Source organism: Salvelinus fontinalis, chromosome 21 (genome assembly GCF_029448725.1).
Source record: "Salvelinus fontinalis isolate EN_2023a chromosome 21, ASM2944872v1, whole genome shotgun sequence".
NCBI classification, from domain to species: domain Eukaryota; kingdom Metazoa; phylum Chordata; class Actinopteri; order Salmoniformes; family Salmonidae; genus Salvelinus; species Salvelinus fontinalis.
This window is the reverse complement of record NC_074685.1, coordinates 38,642,780-38,670,131: the sequence shown is the minus strand read 5'-3', so window position 1 is coordinate 38,670,131 and position 27,352 is coordinate 38,642,780. Positions and strand designations below refer to the sequence as shown.

Here is a 27,352-nt window from a genome sequence, read left to right as displayed (position 1 = left end):
CAGACTTGAAGTCAGAAGTTTACATACACCTTAGCCAAGTACATTTAAACTCAGTTTATCACAATTCCTGACATTTAATCCTAGTAAACATTCCCTGTCTTAGGTCAGTTAGGATAACCACTTCATTTTAAGAATGTGAAATGTCAGAATAATAGTAGAGAGAAAGATTTATTTCAGCTTTTACTTCTTTCATCACATTCCCAGTGGGTCAGAAGTTTACATACACTCAATTAGTATTTGGCAGGATTGCCTTTAAATTGTTTAACTTGGGTCAAACGTTTCGGGTAGCCTTCCACAAGCTTCCCACAATAAGTTGGGTGGATTTTGGCCCATTGCTCCTGACAGAGCTGGTGTAACTGAGTCAGGTTTGTAGGCCTCCTTGCTCACACATTTTCTCTAGGATTGAGGTCAGGGCTTTGTCATGGCCACTCCAATACCTTGACTTTGTTGTCCTTAAGCCATTTTGCCACAACTTTGGAAGTATGCTTGGGGTCATTGTTCATTTGGAAGACCCATTTGCGACCAAGCTTTAACTTCCTGACTGATGTCTTGAGATGTTGCTCCAATATATCCACATAATTTTCCTTTCTCATGATGTCCTCTTTTGTGAGGTGCACCAGTCCCTTCTGCAGCAAAACACCCCCACAACATGATGCTGCCCCCCCCCACCCTGCTTCATGGTTGGGATGGTGTTCTTCTGCTTGCAAGCCACCCCCTTTTTCCTCCAAACATAACGATGGTCATTATGGCAAAACAGTTCTATTTTTGTTTCATCAGACCAGAGGACATTTCTCCAAAAAGTACGATCTTTGTCCCCATGTGCAGTTGCAAACCATAGTCTGGCTTTTTTTATGGCGGTTTTGGAACAGTGGCTTCTTCCTTGCCGAGCGGCCTTTCAGGTAATGTCGATATAGGACTCGTTTTACTGTGGATATAGATACTTTTGTACCCGTTTCCTCCAGCATCTTCACAAGGTCCTTTGCTGTTGTTCTGGGATTGATTAGCACTTTTCGCACCAAAGTAAGTTCATCTCTAGGAGACAGAACGCGCCTCCTTCCTGAGCGGTATGACGGCTACGTGGTCCCCTAGTGTTTCTACATGCGCACTATTTTCCATGCTGTTTGAAGGCAAGGTCAATTTAGGTTATGTAAACTTCTGACCCACTGGAATTGTGATAATTAAGTGAAATAATCTGTGTGTAAACAATTGTTAAATTTACATGTCTCATGCACAAAGTAGATGTCCTAACCGACTTGCCAAAACTATAGTTTGTTAACAAGAAATTTGTGGAGCGGTTAAAAAACAAGTTTTAATGACTCCAACCTAAGTGTATGTAAATATACACATTGTATTTGTTTCTCTCCAAAAACATACCAGTCTAGTACAACACATTTGATACACCGTTATATTAGTTATTCAATTATATAAGCTGTAACTGCATAATAACATTGCAGTGGCCCTTTTCGGGTCATCATAGGCTTCAAGGCTTACTGTAGATCTGCCCTTTCAAAGCTGCGACATAAGGTGGCGTAACAAACGGACATTCATCTCAATTAGCTAGAAATTTGAATTTAGATGCATAGCTAAGTGCATGTGTGACGGTCAAGATGACAAATCACATCCACACAGTTCACTGGCCAATGCAAAAAAGGAAAACAGTAGGCAGAGCCCCCTGTGTACATAGGATGTTATAGCGTCCAAGTTATTGATAACATAGATGTTGGAGCTCTTCTTCACTGGTAAATTGATAAAGATGAATAAACCCTACTACAGAGGCCAGTCTGAGAACTGAAATATCTTGGGACTGTAACAAAGGATTCAGGTTTCAGAAATGAGACCAGACAGTGAATGCATTACACTGTGCAGTGATCTCTTTCCCTTTGTTAAACAGTGAATGATCTATGTTGGCAACCGTGAAAGTATTATGTAGTTAAGAACTGGGTTGCGTTCAGTAGAGCATACGGCAGCAAAACATTTAGCGGAAATCTGTTCTTATTGGAGAAAAGGGTAGTAGTACCTCCCCATTTCAAAACGTTTTTTTTTTTTTACCCACTGAACATGACCTGGTTCACTGCTTATGTTTATTGTGATAACTTTCATGACTGTCATGAGGTACTAATGTCTGTTTCTAACAACAGGAGTAAAGGGGTGTTGGAGACATTCTCAGGAACGGAAACCAACAAGACCTGGCCTCACATTCAGGCCTTCCTGTCCAAAAAACTCTCCCCACAATATTAAAAGGTTGTTGGGAAAGCATAGAATACACTCCCGGGAAAAGAATGGATCAGTTTACCACAACTTTAAATGGGACTCAACTCTTCGGTCCAAAATGTAAAAGTATCTCAGTGCCTATATAAGACCATATCATTTACTACTACAACATATGTGGATGAGGACCACTCATTCAACTAAATGTCACATTCCATCTCTGTTCATTCCATATGTCGCCTGACCAAGGAATGGTATGAATTGGATACAAAACCACCTAGCAACAAGCTACAATACAGATCTGTTTGTGCTCTGGCCAACTTCTATAGTCATGCCAAACAATGACGATAGAAGTTGGCAGAACAGCACAAACAGATCTGTCTGTGTACAGGACAACTATAATGGGGTAAAGGGAAAAGTGCCATTTATATTAGTTGAAGTTGTCTTGAATTCATCTTTAGGGCCAAGATGTTGACATGACAATATATCGTGTCGCTTTTACATGATAAAAAAAAATGTGGATCACCATGCAATTAATGAATGATAAAAAAAAGACTTAATGCCAATGACACATTTGTCACCAGAAATGCAGTAGTTTAGAGTAGCTGTCATTTGAAGTTGTTAGCCTGGTTAAACCAGAGTGAACGTTGCACTCCCGCGAAGTGAAACGTCAGAAAATCTATTTGGATAAGTTATAACGGAGACGTATATTCTCAAAAAAAGCTGTAATTAGCCGATGCCTAGTTTTAATTACGATATTTGTATATTTTCTCTGACTGTGGCCATGCCTTGGGAGTTTAGATTTGTAATCCGACTAATCTATACTGAAAATGTATGCTGAATGTCTGACCAGCATATTATAATGCATTATTTTTGTAGCACATTATCTGTACTTTGATCAGTCAAAGGAATAACTACTTTATTAAATGTGTATACATGTATGAATATACTTTAATGAACCTTAAACTTTATTTCATAACAAGTGTATTATTTATTATCAAGTCTCACTTGCTGGAAGAGACTGTATTCAGGCCAACTGTTTAAAAATGTAAAATAAACAAATACAATACATTTTTAAAAATGGTGAAAAGCAACAAACAGCTTTCCATTTAATGTCGACCTTGGACGCTCTGCAAAAGTCTAAGTCCCTAATATGGCTGGTAGGCCTATGAAAAGCATTTCCCCCTGAACACAGTTGTTTTAAAGCTGTTCTATTTCAAACAGAGCACCGAAGCAGAGCCTGACACAGGATGTTAATCACGCTACGTCAGCCAGAAAGTTTTACGATCTGTTTCTATTCCACAATCAAGTCTGTGAGCAGGTTTAGCAGCCACACACGTATGTTGAGAAGCTCATTCTTCTGTGACGGACACATTTCTGGAGGGTTGGTTGAGGTGGAGTGACGAGCAGTAACAAAAACAAAAGATTTCGGGTACAGCGGTCAACAGATCACGTTGCATAGTTACGTCGTCGTGGCAACGCCGTGGTACTGTCAATGTTTGGCCTAACGACGACGAACTGGACACGCAGGAGTTTAAAAGGAGCACTGAGCAGTTCCTCTGAAAGTTTCTCGGACAGTTTTGACCACACAACGCTAGTGGCATAGCAGTTTTAGACAGCACGTCGGAGATGTCCACTGCAGAACCATGAGTCCAGGAACGGGCCTTTTGTTTCTTCAATTATAAAAACAATATGTACTTTTATTTACAGCAAGAGCGTGTTTTATTCTAATGCTCAGGTTTCCCCCCCTCCTGCTAGGGAAGGACTGTGCCGGGTCCAGCCAAACCTACTGTAGATAAACTGTTTCAAACTCCCTTCAAGATATGACATAAGAGATACTTTAGCGATATAAGCAAAGGTACAGTAAGCACTTCAAAATACCTACCAATCGTCTTCCCTTAAATACTTTCTTTGTTTTGAACAAATATAAAGTGCAGGACACATTCCAGCGCTGATTCTGCGGCATACAAAAATAAGTCTGTGGGAGCTCAGTCCTTTTTCCCTCCATTTTGTAATATTTCTATTGAGTGTCATGAACTGATGGGGAGAAGGAGGGCGCTTGCGCCACATTCGCTATGTCTCCATCATGCGCAGGTCGTCTGTTTCTAAAGTAGCGTCCTCCTTGGACCATCTCCCTTCTCTGTTGGTCCACAAACCAGCCTCCAGGCAGCGCTTCACATGGTACTCTGCCACCTGGTGGTACAAAAACAGAGACAGAACGTAAGGGCAACTTCAACTCCCCGAGAAAATTCAAAAATAAATCATGCAAATGATTGCAGTACAGGTAGGCATAACTCATCTAAAGAGGAAAGCAGACACACTTCTACAATATGACGAGTTCATTTCTATGGGTTAGTGCTAAACATTGCTCCCTGGGAAGTGTAGTTTGCGACCCTAATCCACCTGCTCCGTGGGGCATCTGATAGCGAACATTGCTAACTCCCTATCGCCAAGTTCCCTGTAGTAACACCTTTCAGCAGCACTCAATCTAAAAAGGAGTCTGCCATGTCTAACTCCAGTGAACAACTCTCCAGGGCCCGTATTTAACAAGCATCTCAGAATAGAAGTGCTGTTCTAGTATCAGGTCCAACCCTCTGTCCATATAAATCTCATGCATTATGATCTAAGAGGCTAAACTGATCCCAGATCAGCAGCACTCCTACTCTGAGACTCTTTGTGAATACAGGCCCAGTGTTTCGTGAGCATGTGGGGGCAGAGGGTTGGAGAGTAGACCCGTCTGCTCTGAGTGAATGTACAAATAACACCCTATTCCCTATATAGTGCACTACTTTTGACGTGCACTATCTAGGGAAAAGGGTGCCATTTAGCATGCACACAGGGGTTAACACACTGTGCTGCTCAAGCAGATTATAATGGTTATGTAACAGGAGTTAAATTGGCCCACGTCTAGAATTCCAACTAAGCCCCTGCTGCTAACTAAGTAGAATTTGTGGAGGAGAGGACATTTGTTGATTTTCCCTCCGTCTGTTAGGATTTGGCAGGAAGTCAGACTTTAGGTGCCCAGTTGGGGGTGATCTCATTCTTTAACTCACTCCCATCCCCCTCGCTCTCTCTCTCTCTCTCACTCTCCAGAAAGTAATTATGTTCGAAAACAACACAATGACTGTTAATTTACCCTCGGTTTCAAAAACAGAGAGCACAGCTTGAACTTGAGCATGAATTTCAGTTACGGTATCTTGGGATATTTCCGTCGGTTATCTCAATCAATGTTCACATAAGAAAAAGTTTCTTTCTCAACAAATAGTGTGGCTGAATAAACAGATCCGACAAGCCTACAGCACGTGTCTGCCTCTGTGGAAACTGTGGTGAGAAGTGTAGCCAATACCTGTGGATTCATGGTGCTGAGAACATTCTGGAGAATCTGCATGTCTTGCAGCTGGAAGCCGGACTTCAGTTCCTGTTCCAGAATGATAGGAATAGAATCATACATATAGTACCGTATATATATATATATATATATATATATATATATATATATATATATATATATATATATATATATATATATATATATATATATATATATATATATATATATATATATATATATATATATATATATATATATATATATATATATATATATATATATATATATATATATATATATATATAGTACCGTATATATATATATATATATATATATATATATACATACATAGTAGTACATATCAGAATGTATCAGAACGTACAGCTTCAAAAATACATTTCAATAAAAAAAATATGTTTTTTTTAATTTTAAAAAAGAAGGAGAAAACAAATCGCAAACTTTCCACACATGTAAATGATGTCATTTGGAATACTTACAGGGGGTAAAGATTCTAGAACTTCCTTGGGGTCCGGACGACAGCGTGCTGTGCTGCTCTGGTGCTCTGTAAAGTTAGGGAGTGTCTCTCCTTTGCACTTGACAGTGTGCTCTTTTACTCTCTGCTTAAAGGCCTCTAGCTCAGTATGGAATACGTCCAAGTACCCCTCTTGTCCTGCCTTGCATAGAAAGAAATGACACCGGCATTAAAGTATATCCACTTGATCCTCCTCTGTTGACAAGAGGAACTTGGAATCATAACAGATGCAACAAATGTCTTCTAAAATGGCATATATTAAAAGAGTGTCAGTTGTAGATAAATGTTTACAGATGACAAATGCAACATATTTTGGCATGAAACCATACTGTTCACAGAAGGAACTTACAATCATATCAACATGTCAGACTGGAAATCATACAGAAATGCTTACAATGTTTTCACATGAATGCAATAGTGTGTTGGTGTGAAATCATGTAGCTGTATATCATTGCCTTGTTGTGTTGTAGGAATCTTTGTCTTGACTCCTGTCACTCTAGTGGTCATCTGACCACATTACATCACTGTCCGTACACCTTCCTTCCTCCAGCAAAAGTTTTTTTTTTTTTTTTTTTTTTTTAACATGTTAGTTACATAATAACAAAAAACCATGAAAAACAAGTTTGGTCATTGAATTACAACACAAAAAGTTGAATAATTCCTTAACCTAGCTTATTAATAACAACTGGTTAGACGGTGGGTAAATCATTTTTCTTAAAATTACTTTGTGGTATAATGACTTGACAGTGACTCAGCAGACAGACCAAGGCTGATTTAACAAGCCGTTTCCACAAAACCGTCTCTTCATCTACACTGATTGAAGTCGATTTAACAGGAGACATCAATAAGGAATCATAGCTTTCACCTGGTCAGTCTGTCATGGAAAGAGCAGGTGTTCCTAAGCAAAATATTTTAGCGGCCCCCCCCTTGTGACATCGACGAGAACAGTCTTGTGCTCTAAAAGTTAATTTCCTAAAATTCTACACCTTTTGCCATGGGGCGGAGAAGATGTTATAACTAATTCCTGAAATTCTACACCTTTTGCCATGGGGCGGAGAAGATGTTATAACTAATTCCTGAAATTCTACACCTTTTGCCATGGGGCGGAGAAGATGTTATAACTAATTCCTGCAATTCTACACATTTTGCCATAGGGTGGAGGCAAATGTTTGCAGTTTTTAACATGATAACTGATGATCAATGGGCCCCATGCCAGTCGGTAATTCGACCATGCTTACTACAAGTGTATTCCTAGCAGCTAGACTAATTTACCAACCAAGAAAAAAAGAAAATGCTGACATGGGCTAATTGAGTGACTGCTGATGCACATCCAGATTTCAAAATGGCACCCTGTGTATTCTATTATTCTATCTCCCAACAGTATGTATGACGAGGCCCCGACTGCCCCCCCCCCTTCCAAAATGTATTTGTATTTTTAAAAAGGACCTGCAAAAAGTGGGCCACCAGTTGCCCATCCCTGATGAACAGTACCAGTCAAAAGTTTGGACACATTTACTCATTCAAGGTTTTTTTTTTTTTTTTTTTACTAATTTCTACATTGTAGAACAATAGTGAAGACATCAAAACTATGAAATAACACACGAAGGTCAGTCAATCCAGAAAACGTAACTTTGAAAGTTTCTTCAAGTGAAGTAGCAAAAAACTAAGCGCTGTGATGAAACTGGCCCTCATGAGGACCGACACAGGAGAGGAAGAGCCAGAGTTACCTCTGCTGCAGAGGATACATTCATTAGAGTTAACTGCACCTCAGATTGCAGCCCAAATAAATGCTTCACAGAGTTCAACAGACAGACACATCTACTGTTCAGAGGAGACTGTGTGAATCAGGCCTTCATGGTCAAATTGCTGCAAAGAAACCACTACTAAAGGACACCAATAAGAAGAGACTTGCTTGGGCCAAGAAACATGAGCAATGGACATTAGACCGGTGGAAATCTATCCTTTGGTCTAACCGCCATGTCTTTGAGACGCAGAGTAGGTGAACGGATGATCCCCGCATGTGTGGTTCCCACCGTGAAGCATGGAGGAGGTGGTGTGATGGCGCTTTGCTGGTGACACCGTCAGTGATTTATTTAGAATTCAAGGCACACTTAACCAGCATGGCTACCACAGCGATACACCATCCCATCTGGTTTGCGCTTAGTGGGACTATCATTTGTTTTTCAACAGGACAATGACCCAACACACCTCCAGGCTGTGTAAGGGCTATTTGACCAAGAAGGAGAGCGATGGAGTGCTGCATCAGATGACCTGGCCTCCACAATCACCTGACCTCAACCCAATTAAGATGGTTTGGGTTGAGTTGAATTGCAGAATGAAAGAAAAGCAGCCAACACATGCTTAGCATATGTGGGAACTCCTTCAAGACTGTTGGAAAAGCATTCCAGGTGAAGCTGGTTGAGAGAATGCCAAGAGTGTGCAAAGCTGTCATTAATGTAATGGGTGGCTACTTTGAAAAATCTAAAAAATATTTAGATTTGTTTAACAATTTTTGGGGGTTACTCCATGATTCCATGTGTTTTTTCATAGTTTTAATGTCTTCACTATTATTTTACAATGTAGATTATAGTAATAAAGAAAAACCCTTGAATGAGTAGGTGTCCAAACTTATGACTGGTACTGTGCGCGCAATCGATATACCTACCTAGTATTAAGTCATTAGGCTACATCTGAGCCGCTTCAATATTTGTATCTATTATGCCTATATGCTACTATTATCTAAAAGCTCACGCATTTGACAAAGCTTAACTTGCTACCTCAGGTTTAATTATTTGAATTGTGGAATATCTGTAGGCCTACTTGAAGCTCAATTCCTGCCTGTCATTAGGCGACAATGATTTGTTGAGCAATTATCAAAACCATTGTCATCATATCCTATTTTTTAGGTCACATTGATATTTTCTTTAGCGAACGTGTCTATATTCATTCTGGCTCACAATTTACACAAACTGAAGAAATGCTGAATTTACATAAACATTGCATAGAAAATAGCACAAGAAAACACAGAATACATAACACAAGGCAAACATATAATACAAACAAATACATAATAAGCTACAGAACATTTCTTATCTTGATGGGGAAAATTGTATTGTTTAAAGATGACTTTGAATAGCCATTTAAGAGCTACAGCAAACTCTTACGCAGATATTCTATAATACCTTTCGGCACAGAAAAGCTCCTGTAACGACACGGTTAAGTTCCACTTCGTAACGAGTGTACTGCGTGGTCTTTTGGGAAACTGGTGCGACTTCTTTGGCCGTTATTTTTTAACGTTAAAAAACACCTGTATGCCTAAGTTCCATCACTATCTAAAACAGTGCCCAGGATAGATAGAGGCTTACTTTGGCTTTGTGGAAGAACTGACGGAAGCAGCCTCTGGGGTCCTGCTGGGAGGTGCTGGCCATCTCCAGGATAAACTGCATAGCAACAGCCTGGTGAGCTACCTGCTCCATCAACGCCTCTTTCTGTGGTTGAATAAAAACAATGTTTTAATAAAAATAAAAAAATAAAAAAAGTGAATTCATCTGTATTACACAAATACAGTCTCTGTAGGCTATACTATAAAGTAAACGTTTGTAAACCTGAACTGTAAAAATATATATTTTTCAAGGCCTCTTTCTGGCAGGGGAAGTGGACAGGATGTAACCTTTCACTGTTACAACAACCTCTAACATTGGGCGGCAGGTAGTCTAGCTTGTTAACAGTGTTAGGCCAGAAACCGAAAAATCGCTGGTTCAAATCCACGAGTCGACTAGGTGAAAAATCGGTTGACATGCCCTTGAGTGCAAGGGGTGAGGGTAGGGGGAGATGAGGCCTTTCGCCAGACTCTGTGACACCGAATGGCACCCTATGCCCTTAAAACAGTGCACTACTTTTGACCGAGGCCCATAGCACTATGGGTAGTGGAGTGAAAGGCACATCAAGCAGTCTCAAATAGATGCCCCAGTGACCAACTGAAACACTGTGGTTGATATTAAAATATGTAAGTTCTTATCCAGATACTCTGCGTGTGAGCTTGAGGACAAAAGGGAGTTCTTATTATACATTAGGAACAACTGACTGTATGCAGACAGTGAGTTTAACCTAGTTTCCTGACATGTTGCCCCCCCCACCCCCCATTATTAGTGAGTAGCTGTCGAGGTGGGGTGAAAACGCCTCGATTATGGCGCTAGACATTCCTACTAAGACAGCAGCAATTAAGATGGCCGAACGAATGGAGGACAGCCGGAACTCCCGCCCTGATCCACTCCAACGATTGGGGCGTTTGAGGCAGGGCCTCCTGCTTAACTCACTGCGAATACATATGGAACAGCACCCTCTGGTGGGCCTTACTGATAAAACCTCATACAATTTCAAGGCATTTATAACAAATCTTATGCTGAAAATAAATGCTAATTTACAACAACAAAAAACTTTATGCGTCAACTCTGAACAGGAAACATACGGGTGACATTGGCTGTTAGATAACATATATTGTATCAAATATTGTACACAGAACAGGACAGTGTGCGTGTGTGACTGTTCTGACCTCTTCAGCCTGTAGTCTGAAGCACCAGAGGATCAGGTAGTTGGCAGTCTCCTCACAGACGAGGTGAGGCAGGTCAGACAGGAACCGCTGGCTGTCATCCCACCTCCGCAACATGCCTGACCAATCACAATAGACCATCGGACCAATACCACATTCTCCCCCAGCCCCACTAGAGGGACAACACCAGCTCCATGGATGGATGGCTCCACCATGGATCTGCATAACTCAATATTGAACTACGACAAGTTATAGATTAAACATTTCACTCACCGAAATGTCTAAATTCTTGTTCATACTTCTGAACAAAGGTTTTGCTCTGGTCATGATCCTCCAATTCAACGTTTTTACTTCTTGAATTAATAATACTCTATAAAAAAAAGAAAAAAAAAGAGAAACACTGAGTCCATAACTATTCCTCACATCCTCTTCAGAACCTTCTCCTTCAATGTGTTTTGATAAGATTTCAAGGGAGCACACAAGAAATCAAGGAGATACAATTGAGACTCGCTCTCACAGTACGTGGAGAAAGATTACATGTGTACTAATCAGGTAGGTAGCTTTATCAGGGATGCAAACCTGCGAGGGTCCGAAATGGTCAAAAATAATTGTTGCATATTTTCAGAGAATAACAAGTAGATAATACATATTTGGACAATCTCAAAACTCTGGAAACGTGTTTGTGGTAGGCTGGCATTGCTTAGTTGATTAAGTCGCTCGAATTTGATCCACAGAAGTGTATTGTGCCATATCACAACGTGTTGCTGTACTCATGAGCGGCATGATTTTCCATGTTTGAAGCGAGCCTATAGGCCTATTTGTTTGGCAAGACAGCTGTGCAAGGCTGCATTATTTGGATCACCATTTGCCTTTTGTTTACTGTTAATGCAACTAGCTTAAAACCTCTTGACGCTAGGGGTCATTTTTTATTTTTTTATTTTTATTAACGTTCCCAAGGTAAACGGACTATTTCTCAGGTCCAGATCGTAGAATATGCATATAATTTACAGATTAGGATAGAAAACACTCCAAAGTTTCCAAAACTGTCAAAATATTGTCTGTGAGTATAACAAAACTGATTCTGCAGGCGAAAACCTGAGAAAATCTAACCCGGAAGTGATATATATATATATATATATTTTTTTTTTAATCTGTGTTTCCTGGCCCGTCTTTCTTCCATTTAAAGGGGTATCAACCAGATTCCCTTTCCAATGGCTTCCTCAGGCTGTGACGAGGCTTTAGACATAGTTTCAGGCTTTTATTTTGAAAAATTAGCAAGATTTTTCAAAAGTAGTCAGGTGTCCTCTGAATAATTCCTGCGCGCGAGAGGTTAGCTCTCCATTTTCTTTCTCTCTCTAATTGAATAGGTTACGGTCCGGTTGAAATATTATCGATTATGTATGTTAAAAACCACCTGAGGATTGATTACAAAAAACATTTGACATGTTTCTACGAACATTACGGATACTTTTTGGAATTTTCGTCGAACGGAACGAGGCTGTAGTTTTCTGAACATAACGCGCAACCCAAATGGCGTTTTTTTGTTATAAAAGTAATATTTATCGAACAAAAATAAAATGTATTGTGTAACTGGGAGTCTCGTGAGTGCAAACATCCGAAGATTATCAAAGGTAAGCGATTCATTTTATTGCTTTTCTGACTTTCGTGACCATGCTAATTTGGGGCTAGCTGTTCTAGCATTGATTGATACACTCACAAAAGCTTGGATTTCTTTCTCTGTAAAGCATATTTTCAAATTCTGACACGATAGGTGGATTAACAACAAGCTACGCTGTGTTTTGGTATATTTCACTTGTGATTGCATGATTATAAATATTTTTAGTAATATTTTTGCGCCTTGCAATTCAGCGGTTGTTTAGGAAAATGATCCCGTAAAAGGGATCCGTAGCGCAGAGAAGTTAAATATAGATCGTGTCATGCTTCATCGATCTGATTTTTTGTTTACTAGGCCTACTTGCTACCACTGTTTTGTTTGATTTGCATTCGCAGTCGTGTCAGTATTCTAAGCCAAACTGCTATTTAGTATTTTTTTGGCTTAAGGGTAGGCCTTGTCAGAGGTGGGGCTTTAGGAGGGACTGAAAGATAGTGATGGACTCAGTCACAGATAGCTGGAGGGAGTTAAAGAGCCTAGGAGCAACCCTGGACAAGGCCCTGTCGTCTAAGCTCTGTAACTGGGGGACGACAAGGTGGCCTGCTGTGGTGGAATGGAGTGTGCGTGTGGGTTGGGAGGGGAGAAGATCTGAGATGTAAGGGTGGGGTGGTGAAGGGCTTTGTAGGTCAGAAGGAGGATATTGTAATCAATGCATTGGGAGACAGGGAGACAGTGGAGTTCAGAGGACAGGGGTGATGATCGCTCAACATTTGTGCCCGACCTCACTAATTCTCGTGGCTGAATGGAAGCAGGTCCCCACATCAATATTCCAACATCTAGTGGAAAGCCTTCCCAGAAGAGTGGAGACTGTTATAGCAGAAGGGAACCAACTCTATATTATTTATTTTTTATTTTACCTTTATTTAACTAGGCAAGTCAGTTAAGAACAAATTCTTATTTTCAATGACGGCCTAGGAACAGTGGGTTAACTGCCTGTTCAGGGGCAGAACGACAGATTTGTACCTTGTCAGCTCAGGGATTTGAACTTGCAACCTTTCGGTTACTAGTCCAACGCTCTAACCACTAGGCTACCCTGCCGCCCCCATGATTTTGGAATGAGATGGTCGACAAGCAGATTTCCACATACTTTTGGTAGTGTATGATTGTAGCCACAAAACATGTGGTGCCCTCAACACCCAGACCCTCAAGCCGGATCGACACGATTCACACGGATTACCTATTTTGAGATCAAAACAGCGAATGTCCCCGAGAAGTGGCAAGTTTGCATCCCTTTTATTATTGTCAGGGACATTTAACTTCGTATTTTTCTCGTGTTTCAATGAGTGTGTGTAAGTTTCCACAGTTACCTTGTCAAACACATCCTGGCTGCTGTCAGCACTGAGCACAGGGCTTCTGCTGCCTCCCAGCATGTTCTCCTTCCGGCGCCACTCTTGTTCCGTCTGAGAGAGCTCTGATTGGCTGGCAATGGCGCGGGCATGCTCCTGCTCAACACTCTCGGAGCCGTGCAGCTCCAGCCCACACAGCTGGTCCTGAGCCTCCACCAGCTGCCAGCTGGACACGATGGAGGCCTTCACACACTGCTGCTGGCTCTGGCACAGGGACGCCATGCTGTCTTCTGATGCAGACGCCATGCACTCTTCAACGAAAACACCCTGGTCACAGAGAGGAAAAAGAGTAGTTTGTTATGAACAACTGATGGAGTCCTTAACCCACTGCTGCTGGCTCTGGCACAGAGATGCCGTGGACATGCAGCTGCACCCTGGGGTCACAGAGGGGAGAAGAGTTCATTAACATCTGATATCTTGACTAGAAGCCAAAAAATAGCGAGTGCTAGCCTCTCTACACTGGCTTCCTGTTAAGGCTAGGGCTGATTTCAAGGTTTTACTGCTAATCTAGAAAGCATTACATGGGCTTGCGCCTACCTATCTCTCCGATTTGGTCCTGTCGTACATACCTACATGTACGCTACGGTCACGCTATGTAAGCTATGCCAGCAGCATACCACCCTGCATACCACTGCTGGCTTGCTTCTGAAGCTAAGCAGGGTTGGTCCTGGTCAGTTCCTGGATGGGAGACCAGATGTTGCTGGAAGTGGTGTTGGAGGGCCAGTAGGAGCCACTCTTTCCTCTGGTCTAAAAAAATATCCCCAAATGCCCCATGGCAGTGATTGGGGACACTGCCATATGTAGGGTGCAGTCTTTCGGATGGGACGTTAAACGGGTGTCCTGACTCTCTGAGGTCATTAAGATCCCATGGCACTTATCGTAGGGGTGTCCCTGGTATCCTGGCTAAATTCCCAATCTGGCCCTCAAACCATCACGGTCACCTAATAATCCCCAGTTTACAATTGGATCATTCATCCCCCTCCTCTCCCCTGTAACTATTCCCCAGGTTGTTGCTGCAAATGAGAATGTGTTCTCAGTCAACTTACCTGGTAAAATAAAGGATAAATAAATAAAAATGTACACTACGGATTCTCTGCCTCTGACCCTATTACGAGGGCTGAGTCACTGGCGTACTGGTGCTCTTCCATGCCGTCCCGAGGGGTGGTGCGTGGGCTGAGTCACTGACGTGATCTACCTGTCTGGGTTGGCGCCTCCCTTGGATTCGTGCCGTGGGGGAGATCTTTGTGGGCTATACTCATCCTTGTCTCAGGGTAGTAATTTGGTGGTTTGGTGGTGTGGGGGCTGTGCTTTGGCAAAGTGGGCGGGGTTATATCCTGCCTGGTTGGCTGTGTTTTGGGGTATCGTCGGACGGGGCCACAGTGTCTCCCGACACTTCCTGTCTCAGCCTCCAGTATTTATGCTGCAATAGTTTGTGTCGGGGGGGGGGCTAGGATCAGTCTGTTATATCTGGAGTATTTCTCCTGTCTTATCTGGTGTGAATTTAAGTATGCTCCCTCTAATTCTCTCTCTCTCCCTCCCCTACCAGAGGATCTGAGCCCTGGGACCATGCCTCAGGACTACCTGGCCTGATGACTCCTTGCTGTCTCTAGTCCACGTGGTCGTGCTGCTGCTCCAGTTTCAACTGTACTGCCTGCGGCTATGGAACCTTAACCTGTTGACAGGACGTGCTACCTGTCCCTGACCTGCTGTTTTCAACTCTATGAAAAGCCAACTGATATTTACTCCCGAGGTGCTGATCTGTTGCACCCTCTACAACCACTGTGATTATTATCATTTGACCCCGCTGGTCATTTATGAACGTTTGAACATCTTGCCCATGTACTGTTATAATCTCCACCCGGCACAGCCAGAAGAGGACTGGCCACCCCTCATAGCCTGGTTCCTCTCTAGGTTTCTTTCTAGGTTCCTGCCTTTCTAGGGAGTTTTTCCTAGCCACCGTGCTTCTACATCTGCATTGCTTGCTGTTTGGGGTTTTCGGCTGGGTTTCTGCATAGCACTTGGCAACATCGGCTGATGTAAAAATAGCTTTATAAATAAATGTGATTGACTGATATCCAATTATCTTTATATTATATTCTGCTGCTGGCTCTGGGACAGAGATGCCATGAACTCTACAACACCATGGTCACAGAGGAGAAAAATAAAGTAGCTTATTATGACTGATATCAGAAAATATGTTACATTACATCCTGCAGCAGAATATTAAAGCTACAATCATCAGGGCCTGTATCCAAAAAGTGTCTCAGAGTAGGAGTGCGTATATGAGACATGGTCCTCCCTGTAATCTTATTCATTATGATTTTAAAGGCAAAACTGAACCTTGAGCAGCAGTCTTAGTCAGAGATGCTTTATGAAAACGAGCTCTGTTGGGAATGAAAAGTGGGTCCGGGCTCCCAATACCGCCTGTCCTCCATTGCAGCTGAAAACTCCTCCACCTGATGATGCAATGCAGTAACTCTGTTAGGGTGATGTGTGTACAATGGATGTGCAAACGGACATGTAAAAACACAGGTTGTGTAGCACAGGTTGTGTAGCTTTGCATAACACGCTAATAATAACAACAATATGTGCCACCCACTAGCTACAGCTGTCAAGACAATACTGTATGGATACTTCAGGGAATAGAGATGACACACATAATAGTTATGGGTGCTTATATCATTCATGGTACCTGAGATAGCTAAGTAGCTAGTTACTGCTTGACTGGCTAAAACAACAATACAGCAAGTACGACTGACATCTGCTAAACATGTGTATGTGACCAATAAAATTAGATTTGAGAATTATATGGTGTAACGTTAGCTCGTGTTCTATGCACCAATTCGCCGTGTAATATTGGTAAGCATCTAAATTACAGTGGCGCTATCTTGGCTGAGTTAAGAACTGGCAAAAACGGGCAATATGTCGTTCTGCTGAGCTAGCAGACTTTGCTAGAGCTAGCTAGTGGCCTCTTTCGAATCCCAGAGTGGAAATCTACAGAGGTAACGTTAGCTATCACACACAGTCTGATTTATTGGGCAAGCTAGCTAGCTAACGTTAGTTGCACTGGTCCAGAGCGACAGAGCTAGCTAACTAGACACAGTCCTGTAAGAGCAGTCATTACAGATGGACTCAATACTAACTCAGACTCGTTTCTATTGTTGACTTTATGTAATGAAATTGACTTGTTAACTAGCTAACAGCATACTGCAGCTATTATTATCAGAGATTATTCGGCAAGGGTGTCGAATAACTAGCAGCAGGCTAACTAGCAACAATGGAGAGGGGGGTGCCTAAACTAGCGTGCTAAGGCTATATTTCCTGGGTGACTGACGTAACGTTAGCTCCGTTGCTACCCGTCTAGTACGAATCAATTGGTAAAAGTGTGTTGGCATTTAGCCCCACAATACCTGCAGTGAAGTGCTGTAACATCTACCGTTACTTGGTACAGCAGAGGCACTGCAGCTTTCTTCTTCGTCTGCTAACATGGGGAAGTTTATAGTCCCGAACCCCTCCATCGCTGCTGCTGCTCCTCCTCGAGCCGCCCAAAACACCGTCACTGAATTCTAGAACCTGTCACTAGAGAAAATATATTGCCTTAAATTCTTCCCAAGACAGGCAATGAGCTAGCCAAACTAACAGCTGTGATATTTGGGTAAATCTGATCACAAAAATACAGCAGCCTCTTTAATCAACTTCATCCTCCATGTTTTTTTATTCAAGTACCACGTGTTGTGGAACTTTGATCACGTGGTAAATCTGTTTTGGTGTTTTTAAAATGTGTATTTGATAACCACGATTACTATACATTTTGTAAGGGATAATCAACGAGGGGCTATGCGTTCCATGGAAAATAATGAACAACGTGGAAGGTTTGTTCCATGACGCGCTATTGGAGTGGAACTGACCTTCCACGGAATTGTATTATTTTTCAGAGAATGCTTAGAGCCCCGAATTGATTATCCCTTTTATACCATGGCTATAAATGTAACACATTTGTTGCTATAAAAATGTGTTAAACATCCACTGAAGTAGCTAGCAAGTTTACTAGATAGCTACAGTAGTTGCCGTGGTAACCAAACAAACAGACTTGCTAGTTAAGCTAACCAAACCATAATCAGTCCTCGCTTGCCGTTATGAAAATCGAATTCAACAATGCCAATAATGTTTTCAATTTGACTTTTGCGTTCAAAAGCAGCTCAAACATAGAACATGTAAGAATGACCTATAGCCATTGAATGCTACAATGCAAAAATACTGTATGGCCAAAATACCAAACGTTTGATCTCAATACAGTTTTCTGTTCCTAAGACTATAGTCTGTTATGAACAGTGTGGACTACGTTTTATAGACTTCTCCCTTTGTAAAAATGGTTTTAAAAAATCGCGTTGTTTATAAGGAGTGCAAATGAGAATTAAGTTATTGCAGACGCGCAATTCACAGAGGAGGCGTTCAATAACAGAAATATGCAACGCGGCAATAAAGTCTCGCTAGCTCGTGCTTGGCTCTGCCTACCATAACTAATTTGTTCCAATTGGAAACGACAGGCTGTGGTCTAGTCTTAAAACTCTTTGAATATACTGCACCACCGCCAAGGGCTGTTCTTAGGCACGACGCAATGCCCTTCGTGCAGACCCTTAACCTGGAATGTTTCGTTCCATAAGCTATCAAAATATAGAACAAGTCCATTGTTTCGCTTTTCCATTAATGCCAGAGGCAAGTTATAACGTAAGTCTATTTTTCACCTTCAAAACATTGTAAAATAACATATGACACGTGGTGAATTCGGATAACATTCAACCCATGTAAAAACATGTCAGACCTAACATTCACACATGAAACAAAGGCTATAAACGCAGGCTGGGCTTTCTAGCTAGACATGTTCGGGGATAACTCTCAAACTCTAGCCATTAGCTTCGCCCATGTCTACTTCATGTGAACCACAATCCCAACGCTGTGTTTTAACATTTAGAAACGTCATTAATCATTGCTTTCGAAACTTTAATCAGCGAGAAAGAATCCTTCAAATAAAAAAGATACTTACTGTAGCAGTTTTGCACAGATCCATACAGCTACGGGTGCCTCCATCCGACGAAACTACACTTCCGCTACACTTCCTGAGTTACCAAAGATTATGAATATACTGACAAGACACATAACATGTCTCTCCACTCTAACAATGAGAGTCATTGTCCACAAAGCGGAACGGCATGCTATCTTGCACCCGCAAATCCTTTCTTTGGATTGGTGGATACATCTCATTATTACAATCTTTTTTTAAATATTTGATAAAGGTTGTTGACAAATGCCATGCTACTAGCCTGATGTCATGAATATGCATAGCCATCTGCAGACAACTCATAAATAAAGTGTTTTTCTCAATGTTGCCGGGATGTCACATGTCCTACTAATATCAATACAGTTGTAACAACTTAAGCATTACGAAAATTCTATTCAATCAAATAAACCTCACGTAGCAAATAAGCCATATTTTTTTGTTGTTGACCAAATTCGAGATACTCTCATTGACCTCCATAAAAAAAAAGTCGTTGCTTGGTGGGCAAAACGAAAAAATCCACTTGCTGGAAGGAGACAGATTTTCCGCAGAGTCGAGCCTCTCTCTTCCTCTCTGGGGTTAAGTGTACACACACGTGTTTGGAGTATGCTAGATAGCTAATTAGCACAGATTGTCGCCTCTTGTATTCCGCAAACAAGCGCTGTAACCATGGCGACATGGTGTGTGGGGACACTAACCCTAACGAGGTGTGTGTCAATTTAACCTTTGTTTTATGTATTATTATTTCTCGCTGATATCCGATGCATGTTAACTTTCAGACCGAGTGCCAGAACTCTTAACAAAAAGCCCACCGCAAAGAAGATACTTTTGTCAATAGTCGCCAAAGCAGTTAGAGCGTCAATGAATTGGGTTGGTCGGGGACAGAGGGAACAATGAATGGAGCCAAATACAGGCAAATCCTCGACGAGAGCTTGTTTCGGAGTGCAAAAGACCGTAGACTTGGGCAAAAATGTACATTTCAACAGGACAATGACCCCAAGCATACAGCCAAAGCAACGCTGGAATGGCTTCAGAACAAGAATGTGAAAGTCATTGAGTGGCCCAGACTTGAATTCCATTGAAAATCTGTGGAAAGACTTGAAGATTGCGGTTCACCACCGCTCCCCATCTAATTTAACAGAGCTTGAAAAAAAATTGCTAGGAAGAATGGGAGAAAATCCCCTAATCCAGATGTGCAAAGCTGATACAGACATACCCAAAATGACTCAATGCTGTAATCGCCGCCAAAGGTGCTTCTACAAAGTATTTACTCAGGGGTGTGAAAACTTATGTAAATTAGATATTTCTGTATTTCAGTTTGTATTTATTTTTTATTGGCAAAAATGTAAATGTTTTCACATTTTCATTATGGGGTATTGTGTGTAGATGGGTGAGATTAAAAAAATAAGAATAATTGAATTCAGGCTGTAACACAAGAACATGTGGAGTAAGTCAAGGGGTATGAATATTTTCTGAAGGCACTGCATTATTATACACTTTATTACCTCACCTAGGAGGACTTCACCATGCTGTACTGCTCAATAGTCGCCAATAGGTGGTAGCAGAGTACAGCAGAGCGCCATGCAGAATCCCCCACTGCTGTAGAAGTGAGCAGTGAGAGCCAAGAACCTCCCACAGGGACCAGGGAGAGAAAGGGAGAGAAACAGTCCAGACTCCAGACCTAAAAAAACATCCTCAGACTCAAAAGCATGTCTCATAGCCAGCTGGCAGCCTGCCCTTTCTTGGGCTGCTGTTCCCACAGGGAGGGTGTGTGTGTATGCGTGAGAGAGAGTTAGACCTTCAGGCTTCAGCGCTGGTTAATAACTTGCTCAAGAGTGAAATTATGAAATATGTAAGAGGAGAGTTAAGTTCATAAATAAAAGTTTGGGGTTTTATGAGTCTGTTAGTATTTACATTTTATACAGGGCCATGTACAGTGCTTTCGAAAAGTATTCAGACCCCTTCACATTTTCCACATTTTGTTACTATACAGTCTTTTTTCCTCATCAATCTACACACAATACTCAATAATGACAAAGCAAAAACAGGTTGTTAGAAATTTTTACAAATGTATTAAAAATAAAAAACAGAAATACCTTGTTTATATAAGTTTTCAGACCCTTTGCTATGAAACTCTAAATTGAGCTCAGGTGCATCCTGTTTCCATTTATCATCCTTGAGATGTTTCTACAACTTGATTGGAATTCACCTGTGGTCAATTCAATTGACTGGACATGATTTGGAAAGGCACACACCTGTCTATATAAGGTCCCATGGGTGACAGTGTATGTCAGAGCAAAACCCAAGCCATGAGGTCAAAGAAATTGTCTGTAGAGCTCAGAGACAGGATTGTGTCGAGGCACAGATCTGGGGAAGGGTACCAAAACATTTCTGCAGCATTGAAGGTCTCCAAGAATCCAGTGGCCTCCATCATTCTTAAATGGAAGAAGTTTGGATCCACCAAGACTATTCCTAGAGCTGGCCGCCCGGCCAAACTGAGCAAATGGGGGAGAAGGGCCTTGGTCAGGGAAGTGACCAAGAACCCGATGGTCACTCTGACAGAGCTCCAGGGTTCCTATTTGGAGATGGGAGAACCTTCCAGAAGGACAACCATCTCTGCAGCACTCCACCAATCAGGCCTTTATGGTAGAATGGCCAGACGGAAGCCACTCCTCAGTAAAATGCAGATGACAGCCTGCTTGGAGTTTGCTTAAAGGCACCTAAAGGACTCTCAGACCATGAGAAACAAGATTCTCTGGTCTGATGAAACCAAGATTGAACTCTTTGGCCTGAATGCCAAGCGTCACATCTGGAGGAAACCAGCACCGCTCATCATCTGGCCAATACCATCCCTACGGTGAAGCTTTGTTGTGGCAGCATCATGCTGTGGGGATGTTTTTCAGCGGCAGGGACTGGGAGACTAGTCAGGATCGAAGGAAGAATGAACGGATCAAAGTACAGAAAGATCCTTGATGAAAACCTTCTCCAGAGCGCTCAGGACCTCAGCCTGGGGCGAAGGTTCACCTTCCAACAGAACAATGACCCTAAGCACACAGCCATGACAACGCAGGAGTGGCTTCGGGACAAGTCTCTAAATGTCCTTGAGTGGCCCAGCCAGAGCCCGGACTTGAACACAATCAAACATCTCTAGAGAGACCTGAAAATAGCTGTGCAGCGACGCTCCCCATCCAACCTGACAGAGCTTGAGAGGATCTGCAGAGAAGAATGGAAGAAACTCCCCAAGTACAGGTGTGCCAAGCTTGTAGCGTCATACCCAAGAAGACTCAAGGCTGTAATCGCTGCCAAAGGTGCTTCAAACAAAGTACTGAGTAAAGGGTCTGAATACTTATGTAAATTTTATTTTTTAAACATTTCTAAAAAACATTTTTTTGCTTTGTCATTATAGGGTGTTGTGTGTAGATTGATGAATTGCTAAATTTTATAATAAGGCTGTAGCTTAACAAAATGTGGAAAAAGTGAAGGGGTCTGCACTGTAAATGCAGCTCTTGACAGTCTGGAATTATACTAGCAACTATGCGATTTAAATGAAAAAACAAATCAGAAATGTGAAAACGATTTGATGAGACACAAATCAAAAAAGAGGCTGCATTTCTAATGTGGATGAAAGTGTTATAGTTTGGGATACATAACCAAACTGAAGTCCATAACGAAATACAAGTCCTTGGAGTCAGGAAGTGTCTACTCATTATTATGACAATTCCCACCAATCAGGTGTGGTTAATATTGCCTGTAATGCCAGTCAAGGTGTGTCCCCAGTTGCCTTTGATGTTTGTATTCCACAGACCAGAGCAAGTGTTCCCGTCTTTTGCTGAACCGAACAACCGGTATGGGTTTTTTCACAACTCTAATTCCACTCTAATTTGACGTGCTTGTCTCCCCCCACTACTGTCACCCCCTCCCTCACTTTTTATCCCCTCCTCCCCCTCAGGGGCGTGAGACCACTCAGACTGACAACGCAGCGCCACCCACTGGAGAGGAATGAGCCAGGCTATGCAACCAGATGGTCAGTACTAGTAAAGCCAAAGAAACACTTGTCTGGGACCTACACACATCAGTTCAGAGTCAGACACCAGGCTCAAATACACAATGTTCGGGTATGTATTTGCCTATGTTGGAGAGACAGAGAGGATAGTCATGGCAGGTGTAAAGGTCTATGAGTGGAATGACACACACACAAATAGAGGTCGACTGATTATGATTTTTCAACGCCGATACCGATTATTGGAGGACCAAAAAAAGCAGATACCGATTTAGCGGCCGATATTTTTTAATTTATTTTTTATTTGTAATAATGACAATTACAACAATACTGAATGAACACTTTTATTTTAACTTAATATAATACATCAATCAAATCAATTTAGCCTAAAATAAATAATGGAACATGTTAATTTGGTTTAAATAATGCAAAAACAAAGTGTTGGAGAAGAAAGTAAAAGTGCAATATGTTCCATGTAAAAAAGCTAACGTTTAAGTTCCTTGCTCAGAACATGAGAACATATGAAAGCTGGTGGTTCCTTTTAACATGAGTCTTCAATATTCCCAGGTAAGAAGTTTTAGGTTCTAGTTATTATAGGAATTATAGGACTATTTCTCTCTATACCATTTGTATTTCATATACCTTTGACTATTGGATGTTCATATAGGCACTTTAGTATTGCCAGTGTAACAGTATAGCTTCCGTCCCTCTCCTCGCCCCTACCTGGGGTCGAACCAGGAACACATCGACAACAGCCACCCTCGAAGCATCGTTACTCTGCAAGGGGAACAACTACTCCAAGTCTCAGAGCGAGTGACGTCACCGATTGAAACGCTATTAGCGCGCACCCCGCTAACTAGCTAGCCATTTCACATCGGTTACACCAGCCTAATCTCGGGAGTTGATAGGCTTGAAGTCATAAACAGCTCAATGCTTGAAGCGCAGCGAAGAGCTGCTGGCAAACGCATGAAAGTGCTGTTTGAATGAATGCTTACGAGCCTGCTGCTGCCTACCACCACTCAGACTGCTCTATCAAATATCAAATCATAGACTTAATTATAGCATAATAACACACAGAAATACGAGCCTTAGGTCAGTAATATGGTAAAATCTGGAAACTATGTGTCACGTTCTGACCTTAGTTCCTTTGTTTTGTCTTTTGTTTTAGTATGGTCAGGGCGTGAGTTGGGTGGGTTGTCTATGTTAGTTTTTCTATGATTTTCTATTTCTGTATTTGGTCTGATATGATTCTCAATCAGAGGCAGCTGTCAATCGTTGTCCCTGATTGGGAACCATATTTAGGTAGCCTGTTTTCTGTTGGGTTTTGTGGGTGGTTGTTTTCAGTCTTTGTGTGTCTGCACCAAATAGAACTGTTTCGGTTTTCACTTTGTTGTTTTATATTTTGAAGTGTTCACTTTCATTAAATAAGATGAACAATCTCTTTCTCCCGACGACAACCGTTACACTATCATTGTGAAACCAAATGTTTATTCTTTCAGTGAAATACGGAACCGTTCCATATTTTATCTAACGGGTGGCATCCCTAAGTCTAAATATTGCTGTTACATTGCACAACCTTGAGTTGAGTTTGAGTTTGAGTTTGAGTTTATTTTTACAGGGACAGTGCACATTAATCAACGTTTCAGTAAAAGTGCCGGTTTTAGCCAGCCGGCTAATTTTCAACCGCAGTCCCTGAGCAGGTTATTATAGACAATAGCAACATAGAACAAGACATATCATACAGACATAGCAACATAGGACAAGCAAGACGTAGCATACAGACAGAGCAACATAGAACAAAAAGCAGCAAGACAAAATTCATAAAAGCAACAAAGTGTTTCCACACCTCACAAGTTAAAGACAACAGACATGGAAAGCGTCAACACACAGCTAGGGACCATGTTCACAAATCTGATTGACCTTTAGCCATGTCTTCAAGCATTTTGTGAAAGTGTGATATGTGGTGCAGTTATGTGTGTCTGATGGCAGTGTATTCCAGACATGGGAAGCTCTCACAGAAAAAGCGGATTTACTAAAGGTGCTTTTCCTTAGGGGAACTACACAGTCACCTCTCATGGCAGACCTTGTGGATCTGCTGCCATATGTTTGGGTTTTCTGTTTCAATGTTCAACCTTCAATGTTATGTCATAATTATGTACAATTCTGGCAAATTAATTACGGTCTTTGTTAGGAATAAATGGTCTTCACACAGTTTGCAACGAGCCAGGCGGCCCAAACTGCTGCATATACCCTGACTGTTTGCACGGAACGCAAGAGAAGTGACACAATTTCCCTAGTTAAATGAAATTCATGTTAGCAGGCAATATTAACAAAATATGCAGGTTTAAAAATATATACTTGTGTATTGATTTTAAAGAAAGGCATTAATGTTTATGGTTAGGTACACATTGGTGCAACGACAGTGCTTTTTTCACGAATGCGCTTGTTAAATCACCCGTTTGGCGAAGTAGGCTGTGATTCGATGAGAAATGAACAGGCACCGCATCGATTATATGCAACGCAGGACAAGCTAGATAAACTTGTAATATCATCAACCATGTGTAGTTAACTAGTGATTATGTTAATATTGATTGTTTTTTATAAGATAAGTTTAATGCTAGCTAGCAACTTACCTTGGCTTCTTGCTGCACTCGCGTAACAGGTAGTCAGCCTGCCACGCAGGCACCCCGTGGAGTGCAATGTAATCGGCCACAATCGGTGTCCAAAAATGCCTATTACCGATTGTTATGGAAACTTGAAATCGGCCCCAATTAATCGGCCATTCCGATTAATCGGTCGACCTCTACACACAAACAAACTCACTCCCAGGTGGAGTCTTCCATATACAGCTCTGCTTACCTGTCACTCAGTAGCTCACCCATGCAATTGAGAAGCTACATGTTCCACATTCCTTAGCCCCCCCCCCCCCCCCCCCCCTCCCCCCTTATTTTTTTTCTGTGGGACTGGGATGAATGGTTGGCAGGGGCTCTGACTGGTAGAATAGCAACATAGAAAGAAGATTTCTGTGAAGTATGCAGAGCTCTACTAACTCCATGCATTGTGCTGTGCTTTGCTCTGGGGAGTCAGTGAAAAGTGTTTTTCCCGAGTGCAATTCATACCGGTGCTTCCCAGACCTGTTCTGAGCTATGTTACAGTACACACTGCTCTGTCTCTCTGCTGTCAGGCATGCATTAGCCAGCTCCGATCTGCGAGGATCTGAGAGTTAAAGTGTGGCGAGAGAGGGAGAGAGAAGCCCTTTGGTCTGCTTTCCCAGGCTGGTCGTCAGGAAGGCTGGATGTTTTACACCATGACCACCACGTTGCCCTTTCCTGGGGATATCTGAGACAAACAGATAGCGTTAGGGAGAGGGGAATAGGAATACTCGGCCTGGGATGGAGGGAGACAGGGGGTGGGGTGGAGGGGGGAGTCAGAGCCCACACAGCATGAAAGAGAGAGAGAGCGAGAAAGACAGAGCGAGATAGGCAGGAGCATTTGGGAATGTTTAGGAACATACCCGGCCTATACCTCCCCTTGTCTCCCTTTTGTTAACAGGCCTTTTTTTAAACTCACCCCAGCCTTCCAAAAATGTGCCCTGTTTTCTCAGTGGGTATCAGGGCTTTAAATCAAACCAAAAGCTAAGCAGAACTAGTCCAAACATCAGTCAGTAACCCTCAACAGCTGTTAATCCTATCCCATCTCACTCTTTTGAGTTAATGATAACCCAGCTATTCTTAGCAGTGATACAAATGCATTAGCATTAGCAACGTGTGTAGTGACACACGTTGTGAAGGAGTAGTTAGTGAGGAATAGGCTAATGTGTGTGTATGTTATTTGTTCAGTTTGCCATGCATCAGGAATTAGGTATATCTAGTGTGTGTGAAAATAGGGGGGGAAAGGAAAGTGAGAAACACAATAGGATGGGTGGGTTTTTCTAGCATTGGGTGAAGGATTAAGCTGGTAACCCCATAGCCATTGACAGGTTGGGGTGAGAGGTCAGTAGGGGTCCGTGTAACCCCATATCACCTGTGTGACCTACAGGTGCTGACCCCACGGCACTGAAAGAACAACACTGTCCTCTGGACCAGAAAAGAGCTGGAGGCGGTGAGAACGAGATGCAATTACAGTGTATCTGTCATCAACTTCACAGTCAGGCCCTGTGTGTGTGTCAGTGGCGGCTGGTGACTTGAGAAATGGAGGAGGATGGTGACTTGAAAAATGGAGGAGGATGGGAGACCCACGGTATAGGCACGGACAGCACGGAGACGACAATGCGTGTTTCAGAAATCGCCAAAGACATGTTATTTTAACAAAAAACATTTAATAAAGACACGGAGGGCAACCACACGACTCTCAACTGACGTGGAACCACAGGGTAAGGGAAAGCAGGTCTTCTGACATCCGGGGTGCCCAGGCCGTGATTTCTATCCTTGACCAGGAAATGGTGGAGTCGTGGAGTGGGAGCCATGGGAGGCCGAGGACGACTTTGTGTACGGGTGCCTGGATGATGAGGAAAGGTTTTCTTGGTGCTGGGGTGCCACGGTGATGGTGAGTGGTGCTGTGATGTGTGTCATTGTCCCAGATCCCAGTGGTTGGTTATCCAGAGCTTTAACCGGAAACGGCGAGGAGAGCGGGTATGATGTTACGTTCAGGGAGGAGGC

At 42.1% G+C, this 27,352-nt stretch overlaps 2 protein-coding genes across 3 annotated transcripts in view; one reads left to right on the top strand and one right to left on the bottom strand.

The window, feature by feature from the left end:
- Window positions 1–3,179, top strand: part of LOC129818856 (GTP:AMP phosphotransferase AK3, mitochondrial-like) — a 33,517-nt gene extending 30,338 nt beyond the window's left edge. The window contains exon 5 of the mRNA XM_055875135.1: window positions 2,139–3,179. Coding sequence (XP_055731110.1) covers window positions 2,139–2,238 — 100 coding nt within the window. The 3' untranslated portion in view covers window positions 2,239–3,179. The remainder of the gene's footprint in view (window positions 1–2,138) is intronic.
- Window positions 40–18,789, bottom strand: cdc37l1 (cell division cycle 37-like 1). Of its 2 annotated transcripts, XM_055875133.1 has the most exons (9): window positions 18,683–18,778; window positions 17,049–17,217; window positions 13,600–13,905; window positions 10,894–10,990; window positions 10,624–10,739; window positions 9,437–9,559; window positions 6,037–6,213; window positions 5,555–5,626; window positions 40–4,401 (listed from the first exon to the last, which is right to left on the bottom strand). In XM_055875133.1, exons 2-9 carry the CDS (start codon window positions 17,154–17,156, stop codon window positions 4,282–4,284), a joined length of 1,119 nt encoding a protein of 372 aa, XP_055731108.1. In that variant the 5' UTR covers window positions 17,157–17,217; window positions 18,683–18,778; the 3' UTR covers window positions 40–4,281. The 2 variants fall into 2 exon arrangements, with proteins under 2 accessions (XP_055731108.1, XP_055731109.1); XM_055875134.1 differs by lacking the exon at window positions 17,049–17,217 and having other exon boundaries at window positions 18,683–18,789.
- Window positions 18,790–27,352: the final 8,563 nt, after the last annotated feature.